Source organism: Varanus komodoensis, unplaced genomic scaffold, assembly GCF_004798865.1.
Source record: "Varanus komodoensis strain SLA01 unplaced genomic scaffold, ASM479886v1 scaffold2, whole genome shotgun sequence".
In the NCBI taxonomy this organism is placed as follows: Eukaryota; Metazoa; Chordata; class Lepidosauria; order Squamata; family Varanidae; genus Varanus; species Varanus komodoensis.
The window spans coordinates 57707892-57732847 of record NW_025335568.1 but is presented as its reverse complement, the minus strand read 5'-3'; the positions used below and the strand labels follow the sequence as shown (position 1 = coordinate 57732847).

The 24956-nt window shown below is 41.1% G+C and overlaps 1 protein-coding gene across 1 annotated transcript; it reads right to left on the bottom strand.

The window, feature by feature from the left end:
• Window positions 1-23730, bottom strand: SOCS5 (suppressor of cytokine signaling 5). The gene is made up of 2 exons (XM_044428771.1): window positions 23480-23730; window positions 1-6321 (listed from the first exon to the last, which is right to left on the bottom strand). Exon 2 carries the CDS (start codon window positions 6307-6309, stop codon window positions 4714-4716), a length of 1596 nt encoding a protein of 531 aa, XP_044284706.1. The 5' UTR covers window positions 6310-6321; window positions 23480-23730; the 3' UTR covers window positions 1-4713.
• Window positions 23731-24956: the final 1226 nt, after the last annotated feature.

Below are 24956 nucleotides of genomic sequence, written 5' to 3'. Positions count from 1 at the left end.
CTGTTTCATTATGGTTATTTTTTTAATGCAAACAACTAATTTTAGAGCAATGTAAACATAAAAAGGTTGCATATGCAGTTACACATCCCCACACACAAACCCAACATTTATCACATGCTTGTATTTAACATTAGTGAGAAGTACTTACATTCTCAGAACAGTCAGAAATTCCAAAATGGAAATCTGATAACATTTGATAACAGTTAATGCCAATGAAAAGGGGAAGAAAGCCCCAAATGTCTGGTAAAAGTCAGGTGTTTATGCTGGCTCCCAGAACTGTGATTCCCCTGCCCCCATCCCCGAGCTCAAGTGTAATGAGTTTTCCAAGTAATATTTTAAGGTGCTCTCCAGGAATGTAAGGGAAGTTCTTTTCATAGCTTTCAAATGTATAGCTGTCTTTTGGTCATGAGTAGTAATACTGCACAATTCTGTATGTTGAAGCTATATTGCATTCAAAAAGCAATGAAGAGATGCTGCTAAATTATCTTCATTTTCAAGTTCTGTGAAACTACATTATATATTCAAGCAGGTTATGTTTAAGACACTTCTGTTTAGTGGTTGTTGCTTGGATTACAAGCTTTATGTAACAGACATGTCCCTTCAAGGTCTTTGGTTTAGAAACAAAAACCCCTCTGGCCAGGTTTAGCCACTTACAACTTGGCAATCTTTGAGTTGCATCAATAGTGCTCTTACTTGAGTGTAGAGGAAATAGATGGAAGATTGAATTTCACCATCCCAAATCTGTTCCAGAAGGTTGGGGGACCCTCCAAAGCAGAATCGTGTGGTATAGGAGGAAAAACTCCCATTCCTCTCAGATGTCCACTCCTATGATAGAGTTAGTCCCTTGGAGAGAGGCACACACGCCTCCCAAACACACAGGGCACAGCAGGCTGTCTGTACAAAAGCACCATCCATGCATTTGTTTGATGCACATATCCCTATCTCTAACCCTAACACTGCCCCAGGTCAAGAGGAAAGAATCACAGAAATCAGGATACCATTTGTACAGACCTCCATTGCTTCACATAAATTGTGTGCAAAAGGACAGGCATATGCCCATGCTTCCACCATAGCAGGAGCAATATCCTAATATCTGAACCAGTGCCAAGATTTAGGAGCATTATATACATTAGAAAATGGTTAACATCTAAATCAATAATAAAATAATGTGTCAGCGAAGTATTTTAACACTGGTCCTTAATGCAATTTGCAATGAAATATGAACACAGTCATCCTGTACATATCCATTCACACTAAGACCCACTGAATTCAATGAGCTTACTCCCATGAAACTGGGTAACCATTTGGCTGAAACCATATATTCAAGTTCATTTTTAAAATCAATGATCCAATAGATTTCCCTTTGTTAGTGAGTTTAACAAAATATTATTCCTGATTAAGATGAAAGATACAAGCTACCCTTCCCCAATCTGGTGACCTCCAGAGGTGTATGACTACATTTCTCATAATCCAACCAGCCACTGGTCATGTCGGCTGATGGAGGTTATAGTCTAACACAACAGCCAACAAATTAGAGAAGGCCAGTATAAGCAACACACTTCTCCACTGTCATACATGGCAAGTAAGCAATTTCATCCAACAATGCCACCTGTTCTTAGGCTCACATTAAGCAAGTCTTTCTAGAAAACTTTCCCAAATAAACCAAAGTTAAAATTATTCAGATACATTAATTCAAAGGCATTAAACTGTCTTTGAAGGAGACATCTTGTGCAACATATTTTAATAAAGTATGTGTGCACAGCCATGAGTGTAACTATCTGGGTGTACATGGGGTGATCTATATATGCTTTTAAAAATATTTATTACCCAGAATATTTTGGGTATTCTAAGGGCTAAGTACATAATTTGCCATTTTAGAAGTAGCCACTCAAACTGACACGTGCTCATTTTTGTGTAGCTACAGGTATTCTGCAGTTCTGCAGTTACTACTGAGAGCCATCAATTTACATTGTATAATTTAGAGGTATTTGGAGTGTATTAGATATATGTGTAAGTACAGACCTAAAAAAGTGAAGTGTAGATATAATATACAGTCCCTATTACAGGCCTAATAATCAGGGAGTTGTGATTTGTTCTAGTTCTGTTGAGTATATTGCATGGACAACCCACATTGACCTACACAGAATATGCCTACATAAAAATGAAATAAATATATGGAATGACTAAGATAGCCTGAATTACTTGGAAAGATCAGTATTTTGGCATTACAGGAAAATGAGTTTATACCAAGAACTGGTGCTCTAAGAAGAAATTATTAAACTGCACATTTAAGCAAACTATACTATAAATATATGGCAAAACTTACCTAATATTGTTACAATAGAAGTTATGCAAATATAAAAGAGCAAATATACAAGTATAACACTGAAAATACTGTACTTTATTAGCACGAAAAAGCTGTAACAAGGCACAGCAAGCTGAGGAAAAACACACATATTGATAAACTGGTTAGTGTTGGCATACAAGTATAACTTTTCTTGTATATGCAGCTTTGAAGTTTCCATACCTCACAGTCATTGCCATGGAGAAGAACATACTGCAGCAACTGGTTAAGAAACTAGAAGCACTACTCATTGGTACGAGATACAAAAGCAAAAAAAAAACAAGGGACTCTGTAGTCCAACATAAATTTTAGTGCAAACACAGCTAGGACAAAACAGGTTATGTTCTGTCCACAAAGAAAACAAAGGAAAGCAAAAGAGTGAGCTTTCAAAAGTATTTTGCTCAAGGAGGAACACAATCTACAAGTTACTAAAAAAAAAAACCCATAGTGCTACACAGTTTACAAATACAACAGTACCTATAAAGCCAGAAAGTTTACTTCTGATGCACTGAGTAGGGAAGGGGAACAGGGAAAGAGAAGTGGGACAGAACATTAACTGTTTGAGATCAGCTTGAAGTGATAACTAAGCTAGGTGGCCATTACTATTTTGAGCAGATGGTTAAAATACTGTACTGTTTGAACCATTAAAAATCAGTTAATAAAGCAATTAACTTTTTTTGTAGAGCGCTTGAACAAAAAAAGTTTAATAAGTGAGCATCTGAGTCCCCCAGCATTTTTTCTTTTTTACAAATTAAAGCACATGACTCATTTTTATAACATTTTTCTTTCAGCACTGGCAAAGTCAAATCCCACATCATATTAGGGGTATCATAAGCCAAGGCCAATAAAAAGCCCTTTAAGTGGAGAATGTTTATGGAAAAATAAGGAGACTGCACCAGTGCTGATATGCAAACCACAGGTCCTCAGCCAGGACCTTGTTAGCCTTTTAATAATCCAGCCCTAGTTAAAATGACCTTAATCTCTGTCCTCAGAAAAAAATAAATCATGCGCAGAGCTAAGTGCAGATATCCTTGACTGTTCCACAACCATTCCACAGACCAGCAGAAAGTAGCTTTCTTTCTTTCATACAGAAAGTATGGACTACTAGTGGTCTGTGAATTACTTGGATAATTGCTGAGTTAATGCAGCATTCTAGTAATTACTATCAGGTTTCATATGGTTGAGCAGAGGAGAGCCTCACAAGTACCCCAACTGTAGTAGTTGGCTTAGTTATGAGGAACTGAAACCATTTGTGTGTACTCAAATGTACCGACACTTGCTTGTAAAACTAGGGCTGCAAGGTTGAAATTAATTGATTACAAACGCCTTTGATGGACTGAAGGTGACCCAATTGAACAGATTTGAAAAAACATATAAGTTACTTTAAGTATGCATATAGGTTGCGCATGCCACCTTAGAAGAGGCATTCCCCCTTCTGCGTCATACAGCAGGGCAGCTTTCCTCAGTGTGTTAGCTCTGGCCTCTGTCATCTCCAACCAGCATCAGCCAGGCTGGCTGGAGATTACAGCAACTATAGTCTAACATATCTGGAAGGCACCAGATTAAGAAGGGCAGTAGCAGAGAATGCCTCTTAAGATATGACACAGGCATCAATACAAAATGCTCCTTCTTGTCGAGCTACACTTTCAGTCATATGAAATGGTATGCAGATTTTGCTGATGGATTAATCGTCTCTCACATGATTAATTCACGAAAATGTCTTCAACTGGGAGACAGCCCTATTTAGAATTAGTTTTGCTAACAGAGTAGATGTGTGTAAGTGCTCATTAATGTACATGATTGATTTTTAGAAATGCTAGGTGATGGCACAGTTTCCCTTTTTGCTCATGATTTTTCTTCTTAAAATAGCCTTAATGTGAAAACTAGAATAAGGTAAGAACTGAACTTTGAAAGGTAGTGATTGTTTTGCTGAGAAAGGAACTCTACTGCAACACAAGTGTTGGCATTCAAGTGCTCATATCCAAACCAAACAAAGAAAAAGCCAACAATCTACTTTGTTCTGAATCGTGAAAATGAATGTAAATTGAAGTCAATGCCCAATAGCTGCCTTACATTATTACTACAGGAACTGTAGTAGAAATAATATATTGGAATTGGCAAATTGTGACCTAAAAGACTGCTTTTAAAAACAAACATGTGATTTTGTGTTCTGCATATTTTTCAAGAGGTATTCACAACTAGGCTTGACTAATTGCAGGCAGCATCTGACACACTCGTAAACACAATAGGCTAAAAGTACAATATCGCCCACCCCCCAAACTAAACACTGATGTGTGTGTTGCAGTTCTACTGTAACGCACACAAAAAGTACAGATTTTAGTGAGCTTACTGGGGACTGTGAATTCTGTTCACTTTGCCTTAACTGGTTCCCGTTCCAACCATCGCACTCGAACTTTTTGCTTATAGTGATATTCCTTTAGAAAGTCCTGCAACATTGATGGCAAAGGGAGACAATCAATCCCATCATATGAAGTGTACCTGCAGATTACTGCACGACAGATATATTGCAAACTGAAAGGAAAAGTCCTGTTTAGTGAAACTGTAAGCAATGGTTCAAAAAACATGCAAGAACTAGGATCTTTGTAGTGTTCTAGAAGCCCTGTTACAGTAGATGAGTGAAATACACAGGGGTCATGAGCATCAAAACTGAAGTTGTGGTTCCACTGCTCAATGCGTGCATGCAGAGATCGGTTGTAACGGCGGAAGCTCACAGAGAAGAGGTAGTCTTCCTGAGCCGAATCCCTGAGCAAAAAAGTGCCTTCAGGTTTCCCTTCCAGAAGTGCTTCAGCTTCATAACGGTCCATTACTCCCCAGTAACATGGATTCCCAGTAATCTGAAGTAAGTCTGGCACAAGGCAGTGTATGTAATCAATCTGGGTGTGTACTTTCCAAGCTCCTTGTCTGCTGATGTGGCTGTGGCTCTCTCCAGACATCTGGCGTTGCTTTTGTCTACGTGACTGTAAGCAGAGTGTAGTTGTGTCTTCTTCCAGGTCACAGCTCCCCTGTGCTGTCAAACTACAGTCTCCTGTCAGTTCTGACATGCCAGGAGCCAACTTCGGTCCTAGTTTATATAAAGGATTAACCTGCGCAGTAGCTTCAAAGGTATGTATCTGAGCATTGGGAGGAGGATCAACCCCTTCCTCAATACTAAGCCTCCGTCTCTCTCTGAGTCTATCCTCTTCATCTTCTGTAGAAGCCAGAGGATCAAATGCATCAAAGAGAGTTGAGTGCGGGCTCATTGGAGCTGTGTGCTGCTTTATTAGATGCCATTTTTGGGCCAAATCCGACCCAGGAGGAAAGGGACATTTTTCTAACATTAGTTCAGAAAGATGGATCTTTCTCTTGTTGGAAAAGAGAGGTTTCGATTGTTTGCAGTATGTTTTCATAGGAAAACATAAGCCAACAGTGTCCTGTAACCTTTGCCGCAGCGAACGACTCCCGACAGTTCTGCTTGAGACACTATCTGTATCATGAACAGAACTTACACCATATCGTCGCTCCCTCCTTTGCAAACGAGAACGGCCAAATCTTTTATCACTCTCTAACGAGCTCTGGGTTTTTGTGGAGCAGGAATGTTTCTTTTTACCTCCCCATGGTGCATGTCGTGAGTAGGAATCCCTTCGAGCAAGTCTAGCTCCTGGAACAACACCCAAGTCACCCTCTTTCTCAATGCTTATTTCCACAATCTGTGGGATTTCTGTCGCACAGTTTTGATTTTTCCTCACAGAGCTTTTTGAAGGATTTAGACTCAGTTGTAAGGAAACGTCTCTTAAAGGGCTGCTTGGTTGTTGCTCAGCAGGTTCAGAAACAAAAACACTTTTATCTCTTAAAGATGAACTATTAGAGCTTGCGTCTATATTTTCACTTCTGTTTCCACCTTCAGTGTTGAAAAGATTCTGGCATCTGTATTTGAAGCTGTTCCACATCTTCCCAACTTTACCCATGGACTAGTTTACCTAAATTTCAAAGAGAAAAGGACAACACTTTAGTAAGGTTATTTAATACATAAGTGAATAAAATCATCGTGATTCATTGTTACATTTCAATATCAACTAACAGCCAAAAATGTTAGAGTGGCTCAAAAGAATTAAACCCAGAGACAGTGTTAAGAACTAGCCTACTAGTGCTGAAGCCCGAACTCTGCCCCAACACCCTGTTGTCCATGAATACTTGCTAAAATGAAAGTACTGGGTCTTTGATGATCTCAGCTGCAGTCCTCTCGGACTAGCTGACTTTTCGGCCGTATGTGCCTTTCCTGAATCTTTCTGCTTGAGGTTCTGTTCCAAGTTCAAATGCCCTTCTTTCCCCTGTCCATACAGCTCTTCTTTACAAATAGGAGTGTCCTTTAAAAACACACAGAGTCTATTGTACATATACAAATGTGTGCATTTTTATCCTGTGGGCCTGGGTCTCAGATTTTTATGGTACCTAGTGCCTGCCCTATTAAAACCAAATGCAATATGATAAAATACCATTTAAATGTTAAGAACAGCAGTGTAAAAGAAAAAAAAATAACCAAATACAGCTAGACAACAGCTGTGTAAAATGTATCTGAACATTTAATGAAAAGTTTGGGAAAAACTTGATTTCTTGCCTTAAATGATGAATAGGGTCCCTAGGGGAGTGCACAATTCAAATTCCAATAAAAGATTTTTAAAGTTTTAAAATGGAGAGATGAGTGTGAGTATTCATCATTATCATGCAATCCATGACAGGCACTCTTTATATAATGGAACACAACTCCCAATGATACTAGAATTTCATATTCACTTTAATTTCCAATCTTCAATAAAGAATACCAATGGCTTTATTAGCTTTAGGTGTTCAATAGCGACATATTTAATTACCCCCCCCCCCCCGTTTCTGTTTAAAGAAAAAATAGATACACTGTTTTTCTGCAACATTCTACTTTGAGGGGAAAGATCAAAGAGGAGAAGGCAGTACCAAGAGAAATATGTGATATTTCTGAAAATTAAGTGCTAGTAAAACTCTGTGAAAGAATTCCTACCCATCTGCAAGTGCATTAAAGCAACAATTCTGAACGATGACCCACAAAGCAGTTGGTGATCTGAGGAGTTGGCTGATCATTTGAGCTGGCTGCCTGCTTTCCCCCCCAGCTGCTGCTTAACATCAAAAGACTACTAAATATATATCCCTTTTCTAATATTAGTTTTCCAGGTAAGCAATTTTAATAGTTGCCATTAAAATGATGTAACATTGTGAAAGAGCAGATTTTATTCTCAACCCCCCACACTATCTGGTTGCCCTAATCTTAAGCTACTACTTGATAGATGCTCTCCCCATTTCTCCTTATGGCCATTTTACAGCTTATATCAAGGTAGCCTGATTGCCAGGTTTTTTGTGGCTGACTCTCATGGTGCATTGGAAAGTTGTGAATTCAGGAGCTGCACAGCATGGATAGATAATAATAATACAAATGTTCTACTACCCTACCCAATTAGTTTTTTTCTTTGATAGATTTCCTTTTGCATCTGCATTTGTTTTAAACTAAAAACTAAGTCCCAATGCTTCTAATGTCTGAAATTGCACATTTTCAGCTAGCCTCTATAAAGGCAGCAGCTGAAAATGCAGTCTCCTCTACCACAACATGGCATTTTCAAGATGAACTTTTATATTAACTAAACCCATATTATGTTATTATTATGCACCCCTCCCTGCTACAACTGTATCAGTTTCTTTCTGCTACTGTGATTAATTAGGATAATTGATGACTATAAAGTTGTTGAGTTAAAGCCAACATTGTGCAACAAGCACCGTAAGACTACCCCTTGCTTTCCTTCCCTGTGCCCCCCACCATATATGCTCCAGAGGATCCCCCAACCCCTCAAGGCCAGTTTGGTGGATGAGTGGGAGGCTGGTAGGGGTAAAATCCATTCTGCCAGCACTTTCTTTCACTAGCAGATGACGGACAATGAAAGTTTTCCCAGTTCATGGAGTGTCAGGGAGACAGCAAAAGCAAACCTAGCTGCTAAAGGCCAGGCCAGAGATGCTGGAAATGAAGCGCAACACAGTATTATGAGAGAGTATTGCTCAAAAGAAGAGAGTGGTAGAAGGAAGAAGTTCAGAACTGTCCTAGCCCTACTCAGCATAGCAAGCGTGCCACCCACCACATGCAAACAGGATACACCTTCGCCTTCTAGATATCAGGAAAGCTTCCTCAGTCAGAGCAATACGACGGTGGAACCAGCTGCCTAGAGAGGTGGTGGGCTCTCCCATACTAGAGACTTTCAAAAAGAACCTGGACAGCCATCTGAGTGGGATGGTGTAACATGGTGTCCTGCAACAGCAGGGGGTTGGACCCAATGGCCTTCGTGACCGCTTCCACCTCTACTCTTCTGATTCTGTGATTCTCAACCTTAAGGCTGACTGGGAAAGGAGAATGGGGATCATCCACACAACTGAACTGTACTCTGGAGGCAGCTGGAAGAGCTCTGAAACCATAACATATGAACTGTGGAGATGATGCCTGCCCTCCTGACTCCAAAACTAAGATAAAGGTTTCAGCCTGAGTTTCTCAGGAGACACAAGGGCATCTTCAAACAAAATACTAATAGCAGAGCATTAATACTGGTTAAGCAAATTAAGTAAACTATCCAAATGGTGAAGCGTTATGCATTTGTTTCACACATGCATCTGCCTCAACCTCAAGTCATTTCAGTTGGGTATCTCTTCACTAGTTAATTGCGTAAGCAAGCTTTGCAGCAAAGCACAGCAATGTGGAGTGCTCCAGTTCAGGGTTCCAGCTGCTGTGTCCCCTCCCAGGACAGCATTCTACTGCCCCGTTAGTTTTACATGATTATTACTCTGTTCATTACATTTCTATTCTGGGCATTAGCTCTCTGGGCAGTATAAGGGGCAAAACTTTAAAAGTATAAAATACAGTAACACTGTCAAACTTAGTATCAAAGCCATAACCTTACAATGGAACACAAAGTAGTGACTAAGATGAAAAAATTAACAGGTATTTGAATCTTTTGCAGCTCAAGGGCCAAATTCCACTCTGGCAAAGGTCTTGGGGCCTGAATTTCATCTGTGGATGGGGCTAAAATAAAATGACTGACTTACTTTCAAATAGCTTCCGAAGTACCAAGTTCCTCATGTCTATGCAGATCAAGCATAAGCAGCATGTAAGTAGGGCTTCCTCTCCCTACCCGTGGCAGAAACAAGCTCTTAGTCCATGATTAGCTCATCAGAGAAAAGAGCTTCTCCCACCAGGAGAGGTAGCAAGGCCTGCCCCAGACACTGGGGAAACCCCCATGGGTTGTGCCCAGGGGCTCTTCATTTCTGCTACACAGGTTAAGATGCCTTGTGGGGGTTTTGTTCCTTAAAAGGCAACTTATATTTTCAAGCAAAATAAACAAGTCATGGACTTGCATAAAATTGCACTAGTAAGAATAAATTATTTATTTTGCTCAAATGGGAACATACACGGTCACAGCCGAATTGAGGGAAGAGCTGTCCACCTCCTGCCTTGTGTGCTACTCTGCCTTTTAATTAGTCACGTCTTCCTAGATGGGGACATTATTGGGGTGTGGGGGAAGAAAGGTACACATATACCACCATTTGTGATCAATTGTGCAAGTGACTGGGAAAGTATCAAACCGCCATGATATTAAATACATTAGGTCATCCAGGCTTAAGCCTACGTGCCTAAGTACTACTTGATTATCGGGAAGGCAAAAAGCATCGCCATGTCACATGGAAGATAAACCAATCAAATATCAAGTATACCTGACAAAAGATAAAGTCCAGAATATAAAGACGTAATATACAAATCTTAACTGATAAAGCTGACAGGCATGGTGTAAAGAGGATTTATTATTATGCCTATGTATGCATGGGTATCACTTACATGTTATATCTAACATGAGTAGAACTGGAGGCAGATGCTATCCCACCTCTACATATTAACAGGGCTTACGTGCTACACGGTGGTTTAGTGGTTAGGAGAGTGGGGCTAGGACTCAGGTGATCTGGGTCCTAGTCTCTGCTCAACCATGGAGCCAACTGGGTGACTCAGAACCAGTCACAGACTCTCAGCCCAACCCACCTCACTGTGAAGTGCAGATTGAGAGCTGATGGAGAACGATGTAAGCTGCTTTGAGTTCTTAAGAAAGAGGGTGGGGGAAAGGATAGAAATCTAATAAATAAAATCAAGGTTTAACCTAAATAAATTTAGTCCAAATGTTGGATAGCAGAAGCCATACTATTTATAACCATTTAGTGAGCTAATATTTACACTTCTTATCTTAAGAATGCTCAAAGTGGCTGAAAAGATAACAGCACAATAAAAAATTAGAACAAGTTTTCCCTTCCTTGAACCTGCCCTGATGAACCCATTATTCACAGGTTTCCGTATGTAGAAATATGTACTCCAGCAAACCTGTTTTATGAATCCCCCTGGAAGCACATCTATGTGAGGCTGTATTCTTGCTCAGAAGGAGAAAGCTGTGGGTGAGTCACCAAAATAATGTTTTTTGTACTGCTATATTTAAGTTTCCTAGTTTGAAATCGGCTACAGTTAAAATAAAAACAGGTGGGTAGAGTCAACGGTGTTATTCAGTTTGCAGGCAAAGCATGGTAGTCCTCTTGATGACCTCTTTAATGTGAGCAATAATTTGAAGGCATGTGTGATCTGGTGGACTCATTGACTACTGTCCCATTAAGAGGCATTAAGGCTGCATTCCAATACACTTTTACCTTACAGTTAAGACTGAAGGAAGTGGGACTTCTGAGAAAATAAGTATAAGATTATAACATATGGTGTTGTTTTAAAATTATATATTGATAGAATGAAATAAAAAGTTCAGGTACTTTGAATACTAGATACTGCTGGTGCACTTCTATTCATTTCACTGTCCCAGGGGGACTCCTGCTAGCGCACTGGGGTGGTAAAATGTAGCTTCCATATACCCTGAGGTGCCTAATCTTGGAAACTAAGCAGCATCAGGCCTGGTTGAAATCTGGATGGGTGACTTACTGTTGTGAACCATCCAGAGAACTTCAGCTATGGGCAGTATATAAATGTAATTAATATTAATAATACTAATAAAATCCTGCAAATCAATGAAATACTCAGTTCTGGACTCAGACAGCTAACCAGAGCTTCCTTCTGAGAACTGAGTTATATTGTCATTTGGGCAGCAAAGGATGCTACCTTTTAAAAGTACATCTCCCAAGTACCTATTGTCCATCCATTAACTTCAGATTATGGAATATATACATACCTACATTGAAACAAAACAAAACAAAACAAAACATCCAGCCTGGTTCCCAATAGCAGTAGTAGCTGAAAAGTTTTTAACCAGACAAAAATAAAAATAAATCAAAAACCTGTCCACTTGCCTTTGATAGCAGACTCCATTGACAGAGTCTTCACAACATGACAAACCATCATAGGTAAGAAGCTATGGTATGTTGTATTATGCAGCACTGGAGTGCTTCCTACATTGTGACCTGTTTGAGGACAGCAAGCCACCCTTAAACTCATGCTTTGTCGAACCATGTTGGGCTGTTGTGTTGCCCAGTCCCAGATGACTGACTCAATTATGGGTTATAGGAAATGGCAAGAGTGGCACCCCCTCCAATGCTTTGGACAAGTTCACCCAGGCTCCTACCTTCACCAATTACCAAGCAGAATGGTGGAGCAATGGGTTGTGTATCCTCTGTCACAACTGCAAACTCTTCTGTACTTACTATAGTTCCCCCCCCTTTTCCACTCAAAGATTTCCTTTCATCTATCTCAGACTTGAGTGCAACTGACAGCCCCTCCAGATTGCCCAAATTGCACACGGGAGGGGTTTTCACTGGTTTGCCACCCCTTTATAAAAAATTAAGGGTAAGAATTCATTTTTTAAATAAGTTCTTAACTGGATTTATGCAAGTGCAAAGGATCTGAAATGGAAAGACTACCCTTGGCAATGGTCTGGGAAGTGTCTGCTGTTAAAAATACAGCAGGCATCCACCATATTATTGACCTAGAGAGGCTGCAAATAGGTCTATTATTTACTCTGCACTCTCTTGACAGTTGTCAAAAGGCAAACTTCAATGGAAAGCAAAGAGTGAACCTTCCCTATAAAAGATTGCCTCCTTTATGGCAATATCCTCTTTTTTATTGGACCTGACTCTTTTCTCTTTGCATTTCTCCATCCTTTCCCAGGATTCTAGATGATTGGGAAGATGGAAAAGTGCAAACTACCCCACTTAAAAGTTGCTTTCAGTTTTGACAGGAACTGTCAAAGCTCAGCTTTCCTTTTAAAATGGAGTGGAAGGCCAAATCTAAGCAGTGTTGGGTTACAGGACATGTGTATATATAGCTGTAGAGAGCACAAAGTAAAAAATTACCCATTTGCAGCCTCTCTGCATCAGTGTCAATGGTTGGTACCTACTGCAGCTTGACAACATATCCTTTCAGGCTACAGCTCAGGTGAAACCTCCCATTCCTGCAAGTCTGATTATTTTTGAAATAAAACATTGATGGTAAAAGTATGCAAATTTCTTGCACTTAAAGGGGTGGGAAACTAATGAACCGTCACCAATGTCACAGCTTAGAGTAGCTGTCAATTTGGAAATTCTACATCTTGACATTCCATTGTACATACATAGACTCCCCACATAATTTAGGACTTTAACTGTGCAGTTTCTAAATAATGCAAGGCACCTATGCATGTACAGAAGATTCCCCACTGCAGACCTTGCTTCTTCAGGACAAAGACACCATTTCACCACTCTCCTAATGTGACTGGAGAGCTGATCAACCAAACAGGATATAGTATATAGTTAAGCCAGCTTTTCACATTTTTATGTTTCAAGCTGCTCCTGGATATAGTCAATATCACCAACATTATTTAGAATGGTCTTCTTCAACCTGGTACCCTCCAGTTATTTTGGACCAACTCCTATCAGTCCCACTTAGCATAGCCAATGCTCAGGAATACTGGGAGTTGTAGTTCAAAACATCTGGCAGGCATCGGGTTAAAGAAGCGTGTGTATATTTGGTGTGTCTGTAAGAGTTCAGCTGGGTAGCGATTATGACAAGTAATCTGCCCATCCCATTATAAAAATGCCTGCATTCCCACTCAGAGAAGGGATCTAATGATAAATTGCTGATGCATTCTTGAGAACTTGAGCTTCTTGAAGAGGAAAACAAATTCAATGGTCAGGGCAACGTGCTGCTATATTATATAAGCTCAGTATGTTAGCTAGATACAGAAAATGAAGAGTCTCTAAGGTACCACTTGCGTTTAACTGCACAATCGCAAACCATTAGAAATAGTTAAGAACCTCCTGTTCGACCTGAGTAAATGACATTTGCAATTGTATTACTGTATTATATTGGTTTATAGCACATTAGCGTTTTTCTTTTTAAGGATTTTTATTTAGTTTACTAAGTTGCTGTTCACCCTGGTTTGTATGCAAATAGGTAAGTGCAAGCACGGATCTTTAAGCTGTAAGGGAATGCTGTGTCTTTGCAATTTCTTGGAATTGTTTCACTAATTCCAGCAAATAAGGAAGCTTACAGATTGCAAAAATGTATCTAGAACTTTATATTGTCAGAACCGTAACTGTTACCAGCTACCACAACTATAAAGAAATATTCATGGAAAAATACAGATTAAGAAGTTGGACTATTCTTTAACTTTTTCCAGAGTATAACTGATATTTTTAGAACCTAAATTCTAAATAAATTGAGACAAACAGCTGTGAAACATTATCAATGGAATAGAGCTCCTTCCCATGGATATCAAAGGGTTTTTCTAAAAAGTTTGAGCAGGTACTGAACTGACAGGGTTTTTACAGGTATTCCACAAGAAATAATAGGCTAAAATAAAGAACAGGGGCAAAAAGGAGTATTAGTATGCAAACTCAAATTCTCTTGCTAAAATATATTGTGGACTAGTAACATTTATCAACAGGTTAATTAAACTTAATTGTGTCATTGACATACACAATTTATAGCAGACATATCAGAGAGTTACTATACCACAACTCCCCTTATTAGACTGCCTCCCTATGCATTATTTGTGCACTAAAAGAAAAAAAACACATATTTTTCTAAAACTTAGTTGCTACTTAGCATAGACTGAGAAATAGATTACCTACAAGTCAATTTACATAGTTTAAAGATGATCAACTTCCACATAAACCTTGCAGGGTAATCGTACATATATTTAGATGGAAGTAATTTCCACTGGGTTCACTGGGGTTCTTCCCAGGTTTGACATTTTACAGCTTCTAAATTTTCTGCAGCTGTTTCCAAGTTAGGCCACCATTTTCACAGAAACTGTTTTCACACACACCCTTTAAAAATCACAGCTTTGGCACAAGGATTCCCATCACCACATAAAGCTAGTTTTTTACTTTAACAAGTCATTTTATCTTAATATATTCTACTAAGGTTACAAATCAAAGTCTGAATGAAGACAAGAGTGTTAAAGAAACTTATCCTTGCTCAAAAAATCTCCTAAACTCTTGATTAATGGGCTAAGATTACAGTAGAATGCCTTGGTAAGCAATTCCATAAAACTGAAATTGAATAAAATAGATAATTCACCACTTAATAAAATCCAGTTAGGGTTTTTTATTTTATTACTTGTCTTTCAAAATGTTTAGATGGATGTAGTGCTCAGAAAGTTTTGCTAAAGAGCCTTATACAAATATATTATAAAACCAGAGCCATTTACACCCTGAAAAGTTGCCAACTCCCTTTCTCTATCTTTGTAAAAGAAACCTGATTTTTAGGTCGCAATCCTATACACACTCACCTGAAGCCCCTTTAAACCCAATGAAGCTTACTTCAGAATAGACATGCATGGGACTGTGCTGCTAATCGGCTGAGTATGATTTAAACCTCAATCCTTCTAATGGAAGCAGTTAAAGAGAATGGAGTTGGACTGATTTCACTCTAATAGTTAAGTTGCTGTTCAGTTAAGCAAAGAAAATGCCTTATGTAACCAGAAATGGTTTAGCTTACTTGAGCACTGACACCAGTTACAGTGTGCATACTATTTTTACTTAATTTCAATATATTTGAAAGTGCTGAGCAATTAAAAGGGAAATCTTGAACTAGAATGGCCTGTATAAGTTTCATTTTTCTATTCCTTCAGCACCCCTTTTTAATCCTCTCACTTTCTTCATTTCTTTCTTCCATCATCTTCCTTCCCCCACTTTTCCATCAGTTTTTCTTACCCTTACAAAATATCAGTTGCTAAGATATTGTATAGAACTTGACCAGAAAGAAAAGACAGAAGGCAGCACATTTAATATAATGGATTAGAGAATTCGTACCCTACAATTAAATATAAGATATTGTCCAAAATGAACTGTATTACTGAGCTAAGGATGTACTCCCTCCCAACCAACATTTAAATCTAAAAACGCTGAATTTAAACAGATCCCCATTCGTTACATTGGCTCAACAGCAGCCTCAAGTAATTTGTGTTCAACTGAGGAAGGAGGTCAGGAAATGAGGTATAGAACAAGTTGCCAGGCAAATACATCAAAAATAAAAGGCTCTCTATCTAGAATGAAACCTTCCAGGCCAGCCATAGCTATTGGTCTGAGCAACATAGACAGCAGCAGGAAACTTGGGTGGCCTACAACTCCCATGAACACTCGATCACCAATGCTGCCCAGGGCTGATGGGAGTTGTAGGCCAAAACATCTGAAGGGCCTCAACTTTTCCACCCCAGACTAGGTAATCTGCTTTAATTCTATTTAGAATGAAGCATACCACCTTTGTTTCTGCTTTACCTTCATGTTTTCCTCCACTGCTGCCGTGGCTGAATACTAAGGTTCAGGCTGATGAAATCAAAAAAGCAGTGGCACAGTGCCAACTAGCATCATCACTATTACCATTATCAGTATTACCAAAACCTAACTAACACCCACTTAAACTGTCCTGAAAATATAAAGCATACAGTGCAGACATGAAGAGATGAAAAGGGAAACCAGAAGCCTGGAAGCACTAAGCAACGATGGCAGTGTTGCTTTTTCTGCAGGATGTGACCTCATTTGTTCAAGTCCATCCTCAGTTCCGTGCTCTAGCAGCTCCTTCCCATAGTGCAGCTCCCCTCTGCAGGCAGCACTGAGCAAAATTTAAACTGTGAGGGTATGTATGTATTTATTGCCTTTGAGCAGAATTTAGAATAGATGACTGTTTGTCTCGTTATGATGCAGAACAGACCAAGAAGTGCATTTGAAACTTTCATTACCAAGAGCTGAAAAAGAAAATTCCCTGCCAACAGGGGTCAACTATATCCATGGGGAAGAGGGAGAGAGTGAAAGTTCATCAAAAGTGGGGAAAGTTGCAAAGCCATTTAGAGGCCAAGAAAGGACAATGGAGGAAGTATCCAGGATAGATAGGAAAGCAGGGAAAAAAACTAAACTGTATTTATTTATTTGGGTATTTTTATCTCACCCAATTACGTTGCATCTCAGGCTGTTACAGGCTGGGTTTCCTAGTAAGGTACATAAATATGAGCAATTGTGATATTACTTCATGCCGTATCACCTGCCAGCTGTAAAACAGATATTTTAGACAGCTTGATGCAAAATCTACACAACTGCGTTGAAGGGAAATACTTCAGCAAAATTGTAATAAACAGGTTTTGCAGCCTGATCCTGTGCATATTTTCTCAGAAGCAAATTCCAAGCTCAACAAGAATCAACGTATTCAGTAATTTACTTTCTGATAGGACTTAAAGTTTGATCCAAAAGAAATGTCACCACAATCATAAATAGCAGAGACATCAGCCTGGGAACTTCTGAACAAAATTTTGGTTTGGAAATATACACATTAACTGAATGTGTATTGCATATCCCTGCTTGATAAGAACTTGTGCCTAATTTGTAGTATGTTTACTTTAAAGTCATGTGTCAGTCAATCTGTGCTTATAAAGACTTACTAGGAAATAAGTATGCTTGGAATCATAACCTCTATGTAAAAGATGCTAGACATTTATTGGAACTTTACATTCACAAAGAAATTCAGAAAAGCCTAATGCAGAATAAATGGCTTAGAGGATCAGCATCTATTTGCATTATTTTCAAAATAACGAAGTTTATAAAATTGTGACAATTGATTTAGTTGGTGAAGAATTTAGAGTTCAATAAAGTACTAATGCAGCAAAGTGCAACTGAGGATAGATCTTCTTCTGCCAAGGTCTGGCAATGCCATGCAGGTGACCAATATTAGTGACATGCTGGTACTGAACTTCCACTGCTTTAAGTCCTATTCATGGCGAAAAGAAGGCCATAGCCACTCTTAGAGTACAAGTCTATACATGTTGGATGGAAAGAAGTCCTGTGATTCCCAGCATTCTCCAGCAAGCATCTACACATGTACAGAATTGCGTCCTTAGGATCACATTTGTCCCAAGATTAATGAAAAGTGTATCAGATGTAAATGTTAGGGGGGAAATCCCCTTGAAATATTAGAGGAAAATGTCCTTTCTGCATGGATAAAAATAGTCCCTCGAAAAAATGGATTTTTCAAATATTTCAATTTCCCCTCACCTTAACCCCGCTTCTCTACTCTTTCCAAGTTTTCACATCTTTAGCCAGACTTGGCTCTGTTCCTCCACAGCCATGAAAATGTAACTGGATTTTCTAAAAAATGAACTGCCAGAGTTGCTGCGATGCTATCTAAGCTTAGAGGATAAGGTTTGCTATATACAAAAGATTTAATGGCATACTATGACTTGTTGAGAAATCAAGTGACCAGGGAGGGAATTGAAATTCAAACTTTCAATAAGAACATTTTTATGAGAACAGTTTGATAGTAACAACCAGGGTCTTTGTTCATTTCTACCACCTAGCACAGCCAGGATCCCAAAAATTGGAGCTGAAAACCTTTCATGTGACCATAATGGCCAGTAGTTTAGAACTGTCTGATCCCAATAAATTCAAATAAATTGTATGAAGTGCCAAAGCACTGAAAACATTTCTCTCTCAGAATTATTACCTCGTTTTCTAGGGAATGCTGTTTTAGTTCTCTTCCTGTTTAGAATTTTAAAACCTCTGCATACAATAGGACTGTTCACATGATCACCACAACTTAAACAAGCCACTGTGGCTTGTTTAGGCTGCGGTAATTGTACAAACCAGCAAAGTTTGTCCAAAATTATAAAGCAACTCGGTTGTTTTATACTCATGGATCCACCAAATTTGCTGTAATGACTGGGTTCACATGACTTGCTTAACCACGGGGGCTATGAAGTCACGATGGCTTAGTCTGTTGTCTGAATCTGGTGCAATATACAGGTGGTTTATAAGTCATCACAACAAATCATGGCTTGCTGCAGGATTTACTTGGCTTTGCATGGTTGCTGGGATGGTTCAGATGACACTAATTCCAAGTGGCTACACAGCCACTTTAGAATTGAGGTTACTTGGGGGTTCTAACTCTGCTGACTAATGATCAGTGCATCTTCTCTCCCTGTTCCTCTCATCAGTTTTCTCAAGGAAGCAATCCTACTTTCCTGGAAACCACAAAAATGCAGGGAAAGAAAGCTGAAATGGGGGAGCACACAGGGCAAAGCGGTGCCCCACTCCACTTGGCGAACAACTTGCTATGCCAAGGGAGGGGACAGCTACACATGGAGAAACGCTCTCCCCACTGGCTGGTCTCTGCCCTTGCTTGTTTTGGCAGTCACTGCAAGGGTGGTGCCTTTGCCCTGGCCTCTTCCGGAGCCGAATTCTCTGCTCTTAGCCACTATTGCCCCTTGAATGCAGCAGCAGTTGTCAGAGAGGGGCTATACTCAGGCTGGAAGGTGAATGAGTGAGTGAGTGGGGGGGGGTGCCTTGCAGAATTCCCCCCTACACATTCATGAGAAGCTTCTGAGTTGGGCTGGAGGGAAACAGGGTTAGCGGAGAGGGGTGAAAGGAAGCAATGCAGCAGCTCCTTCCTACTGTTGCAGCACTTTTGGCAGCAGCAGGTGGGAAAGAAGTGTTCTGCTCTTGTGGAAGGAAAAACAGAAAGGCCTGTTTTCCATCACCTCCTGAACTCCAAATGGAGGTTGAGCAGACAGCACATGCTGGACCCCAAGAGCTTCCCCCTCCATGCTTGGTGATGATGGGAGAGTGAGATTTAGGAGCAATGCTGTTCTCCAGACATTGACAGATGCATGGGGGGAAGCTGATGACAACCGCCACTCAGAACAGAAACCCTTTTTGCAGCTCTTGCCAAGGGGCTCTTGTTTTTTGGCTTGTCCATGGCTTCTTGTGCCAGCTGTGTTTGGGTGACAGAATAAGCCACCTAGGATTTCCTAAACCCTAGAACAAGGGAACAAAGGGAAACAATGCATTTTTTTCTTTGGTAAAAATCACTGCTGCCTAGTTAATTAAGAGAATGTTCTGCTCTGTTCCCCTTTGGCAGTTTTACTGGGGGGGAAAAGGCAGTGTGTATCTAGCTTTAAAGATATTAGAAGATTTGAAGGTATTAGAAGCTTTCCACAACTACAGAATGTCTACAGATAGGAGTTGTCTGCTAACATTATCCATTTCTGATCTATGACATTGTATAAATGTTCTATTGTTCACATGAAGAGGGGTTTTTTTGGCTCTGATCTTATTGATTGAATGGATGGCTGTGTTTGCATAAATTGATGTTTCCCCAGGGCACCTCCACATTTCTCGATTCCACTGTCCTACAGGTGACCCAGAATACATATTTTATTTTATGTGACTATTTGCAAAGCAAGCAAATATTGTGCTCCTAATTCACCATGTATGTTGGCCTAAGGTTAATGCATTTTCTGGATATTTTTATTCTTGAAATATCATATATCATATTACTTCCCTGTGAGGCCATTTTGTGAGGTGAAGACCTTAATTCAGTGTTTTATGCACATACTCTACAAGAAAAAAATGGAACCAGAGAAGAAGCTGTTTTATGTCACCAAATATTATATATTAATGAACAGGATTATTTTATATAAGAATGTATTTGGTGCCGCAAATGAGAACCCTACTATTTGACAGTATCATGTCTCTAATTCTAATGCCATGACCATCTGTATACCCAGAGTTTAGAAAGCAAGTGTTAGCCATTAAACAATACTGAGAAATATTGACCAATCCATGGCATATGACAAGTTTCATGAGTAAATTTGCTAATGTGTTACAATGGAAACAGTGGGCCTAATACTTAGAACTGAATTGTAAGGGCTTCACACTCTTAGTCAGATCTGTGGCTCAGACTTAAATGCATACTTACTGGTTCTCAATTTTAAAGTGGGAAAAATCATAATCAAATTCACAGTTTGAAAATAAGACTGCAAATTGTCATTTTGAGAATAACTGGGAGTATGACCTACAGCAGGGGTATAGAACCTCTCACAGCCTGAGGATCAATTTCATTTCTGAGAAGCTTCTGAGGCTGCATTCCAAAATAGCTGGGCCAAAACACAAAAGAAGTAGAGCCAAAAATACAACCCCCAGCATATTTTAATTTAGAGCTCTTATTGCCAGCAATTGAGCATTATGAGAGGCATTTTAAGTGTTTTAGAACTGGGAAAAACTGCACTGAAGTCAGAAAACCGCCAAGTGATCGATGGTTAGAAGGAAGGGGGCATGGCCATCTGAGGACACCCCAAGGGTCACAGTGGGAACCTTGGAGAGTTGGATTGGTCCCTCAGGGTTCTATATCACTAGCCTACACCATAAAGTGGGGCTTCAGATTACATGTTTCATGTGAATAATAGAAATAGTTCGTAGACTATGCTTTATCATAGGAAAGAGAAGTTCCTCCTATGAAAGTCAGAATAAATGTTCTATAAAAACAAGGTAAGTGTTGTTTTTGCCAAATATATATAGTATATGTAAAGTTTTCTTGCTTAAATGGCAGAATACATGCTATATATGTAGGCTTGGGGCTTGTTCAGTTACTGATTACAGTCCAAACAGAACTTCATTTTGTTTTTTAAATATAGACTGCTAAGACATTGTCAAATTGAGTTTGATACTTTCATCAATGACACAGCCAGTAGAGTAACTGCTATCACACTTCACTACAAATGATGCACATCAATTGATTTTTAAAGGTATTAGTATTAACTTTGAATTAAGCATTTTTGTAGATTATGCATAGAGGGTGAAGATATGAAATATCTCTGTCTTACTCACAAAACCATCCTATGAGATAAGGCACTTATTTCTCCCAACTTCTTACACATCAGGAACTGTCACTGAAGGGCAATAGCTCTTCACAATAAGGGACAGCTTCCAACCCCACCACAGAACTTATAAAGTACAGCAAAGTACAGCAATGTAGGATGAAGCAAACATAAAGGAGACAAATCCAGCCCATCACAAACTCATGTCACCATATCCATATTCCTGTATCATTTTGATATGTGATTTGCATGTTTCCCCACACACAGAAGAACTTCTAGGCAACAAACAAACAAACAAACACCATATCTAAAGTTGCTTTCAGCTTATCTATGGCTTGACTAAATGAGACTATGAATATAGGACCACTTCAATTTGGCATCCATCCACAACAGGGGTCCACCAAGGCTCACTATCAGAGACCATACTTCCTGTGCATAAAACTGAATAGTCTCAAGTAGCCAGGCTGTGAAATAAGTGAGATCCATGTCTACCAAGGTAGACAATACCAGATGAGATGGTAGCAATGCTCTGACAGCCCATGGATTTTGCAGCCCTACTACTAGGGTAGGCAATACTGGATGAGTAGGACCAATAATTTTACTCAGCTTAAGTCATTTCATAAGTTAAGACTGCACCTTTATTCATGCATAATATTTACTTATCACAAACAGTTCTTACATAAACAATGCGATAATGGTAGCCACAATCGAAAACACAATATATAATGATGTAGCTCACCTAACTCAATATACGAACATGTCAATGAAGCTTGGGGCGGTTTTAATAAAAAGCTGACTGCTATGAATGATGGGATCCATCCGTTGTGGGATGCAAGCCTAGAATAACCACAAGCACCTCCAGAAAAAAACGTGCCACCAACTCTGAAACAACCTATTGCGGTTCAGTTGTGGGTATTGAATTTCAAAGCCAGACAACTGAAACGGAGCTATAGGAGGCAATAAATAGCCCTCAGAAAAGGCTCCATTTGCAGCAACAATCCTATAAATCTGTCTTGTTTAATTCTTTCCACACATTTGCTTACAACTCTCCCCAACTCTGACCATACAGACACAGACCTGCAGGGCCATAAAAATAACTGCCCCTCCATCTATTATCAATAAATACCGGGGCTGTCTGTACTCAGCAAAACTGTTGAAACGATATTTCTGCAGTTTCTTTCTCTACCCCCACCATGGTCCCCTGTCCAATATATTACCAACATTAACTCTTTATCCACCCAGTCCAGCTCACGACCTTGCAGTCAGCAATACTCAACATTAAGGGTCCTCTACCTATCTGCTCACAATTTCAACATGAGAAAATGAATGAACGAACGAACCACGGGCGGAAATTCGAGGTGCTCGGGCCAAACCCGGGCAGCTTTTACACCTACCCACCCCAACCAAGGCTTTTCAGGCTGTATGATCCAGTCTTAGTCTATCTGAAGCCCCATTCATTTCAAAGCAGTGCGTGTGTGTTTGGGGAGGGGGTGTTTCTCCTCTAAGTAGGCCTAGCACTGGACACCCCACGTACAGCCGGAGCGCATTATTTTGTCTCCCGTCCCTTACGCCGCAAAGTCTTTAAAATGCTTTACGAACCGAGATGTTGAGCACTGAGAAATAATTCACAGCGCGCCTTCCGCCTAAAGGCTGCAAAAAGAGGGAAGGACACCACCAACCTGGGCATTCATAAGTGGGAGAGAAAAATATCTCCGAAGGGAGTTCAGAGACTCACTTGCCCCGCAGTAAGTCAATCGGGCTTTTGTGGGAAAACGCTGGGGGGCACGTTTCCCCCTCCCCTTCCCTCAAAACCTCGCTGCGGGGGCGGCAAGAAGCAGCCAAGGAATGTCGCCCTCACGGCGGCGGGGCCTCTTTGGCGAGAGGACCAAGCGCGAGTGGAAGCGCCCAATCCGGCCTTCCTCCTCGCCCTAGCCAACCTCTCTCCTCCGGCTGCTCAGCCCAGGGCGGCCAGACTTACCTACTCAAGCCCCGGCTGAGCTGCGTCGGCCGCTGAAGCTGGCGACGCTGCGAGGCCGGCGCATCTCCCTCTCTCGCTCAGGCTCGCTCCCTCAGCGCTGTGCCGACTCCCAGCATCGCCTCACTTCGCCCGGGCGAGTGCTCCCACCTCCTTCCCTCCCCTGTGCCGGAGTCCGCGCAGAGCCCCCTCCCGCTGCTGCTGCTGCTGCTGCTGCTTCCCGGGCCTGGGAAACAGCTCTTGCCTCAGGCCCTGAAAGAGAAAGAGCAGAGGGGGCGGGGCAAAGCGGGAATGACAGCGCCACAGCCAATGGTACGCAGCGGCAGCCTCTCGCCCTTCGTCCTACCACGAGCCACTGGGTTAAGGAAAAGGGCGGGGCCGACGAGGAGCCTATAGCAATGCGGTCTTGTCGACGTTCGCCCATTAGAAACCGGAGCGCCAATCCTCGGACACAGAAGGGTCCGAGCCGCGCCCACCGTTCTTCCTCTCCATCTTGGCTATGGGTGGATAGTGCCCGGCCGTGGGGCAGGTTTCCGGCGGAGTGGCCATTTTGGAAAAGGGAAAGGGACATGGCTGCCAGGCCAGCGGGACGGAGGGAAAGAGACTGTTTGAAGGGAGAGCGAGGACGGTCATATCCTGAGGTAATGGGGGGCGCCCTCCGATACGTGTATACCTGGAAGTAAATGCTGTTTGCCGTCAATTGAGTTTCTCTTTCCAAGTAAATGCCTATACGGCTTATTCACCCACTTGGGAGTAAGCCCTATTGAACTAACTAGGTACACGCGTATCGAATCGGGCGCACGGAGCCCGCGGGCGCATCATTACCGACCGAGTGGGCGGAAATCAAGTTTTGTCATCTGCGTTTACTCGGAAGTAAGTCCATCTCGTTCCCATGACACTTGCTCGCGCACGTAGCCGTGCCTTGGGCTTGGTTTCTTCAACGAAGAAGACACAAGAACCCAGAAGAAGAGCCTTGTGATAGCTAGAAGAAAGAGGAGGAGGAGGTTTTATTTGGGCGCAAGCTTCCTTCAGCGACCTCCGCTTCAGCCTCATTTGGAGCGGCGCGGAGAGCCTCGGGGCTCATTTGCATGCGGCCCATGATGCTCGGCGCGGGCCCCTGGGGGCGGGGCAGGTGCGCGCCTCTTTCTCCCGATGCCGTTTGCGCCTTTGCAAGCCTCAGTCACGGCTCGCTCTGGTAGCCCCTTGATCCAGATTCCACTTCAGCTGAGTAGTCACGGTGGCGGGACACCGTAGCGAAAAGACGTTTTGCCTGTTCTGAGGAAATATTTGTGAGAGAGGAGTGGTCTGTTCCGGAGAGCATTCTAGAGTGGGAAGTTTTTTCTCCAAATTTTGGAGGCTCCACGCGGGCCACTTAAGGCTATGGTATGAAACTGGGATGGCATAATTAGGTATGGTTAGTGCATTGCAATGCGGCCTGCCTGAGGAAGTCTTTGGATTACTAGTCTATACTAGGGACGTG

Coding starts and splice junctions, on each gene's coding strand:
- SOCS5 (XM_044428771.1), bottom strand. CDS start 6,309: ATGGGTAAAGTTGGGAAGATGTGGAACAGCTTCAAATACAGATGCCAG.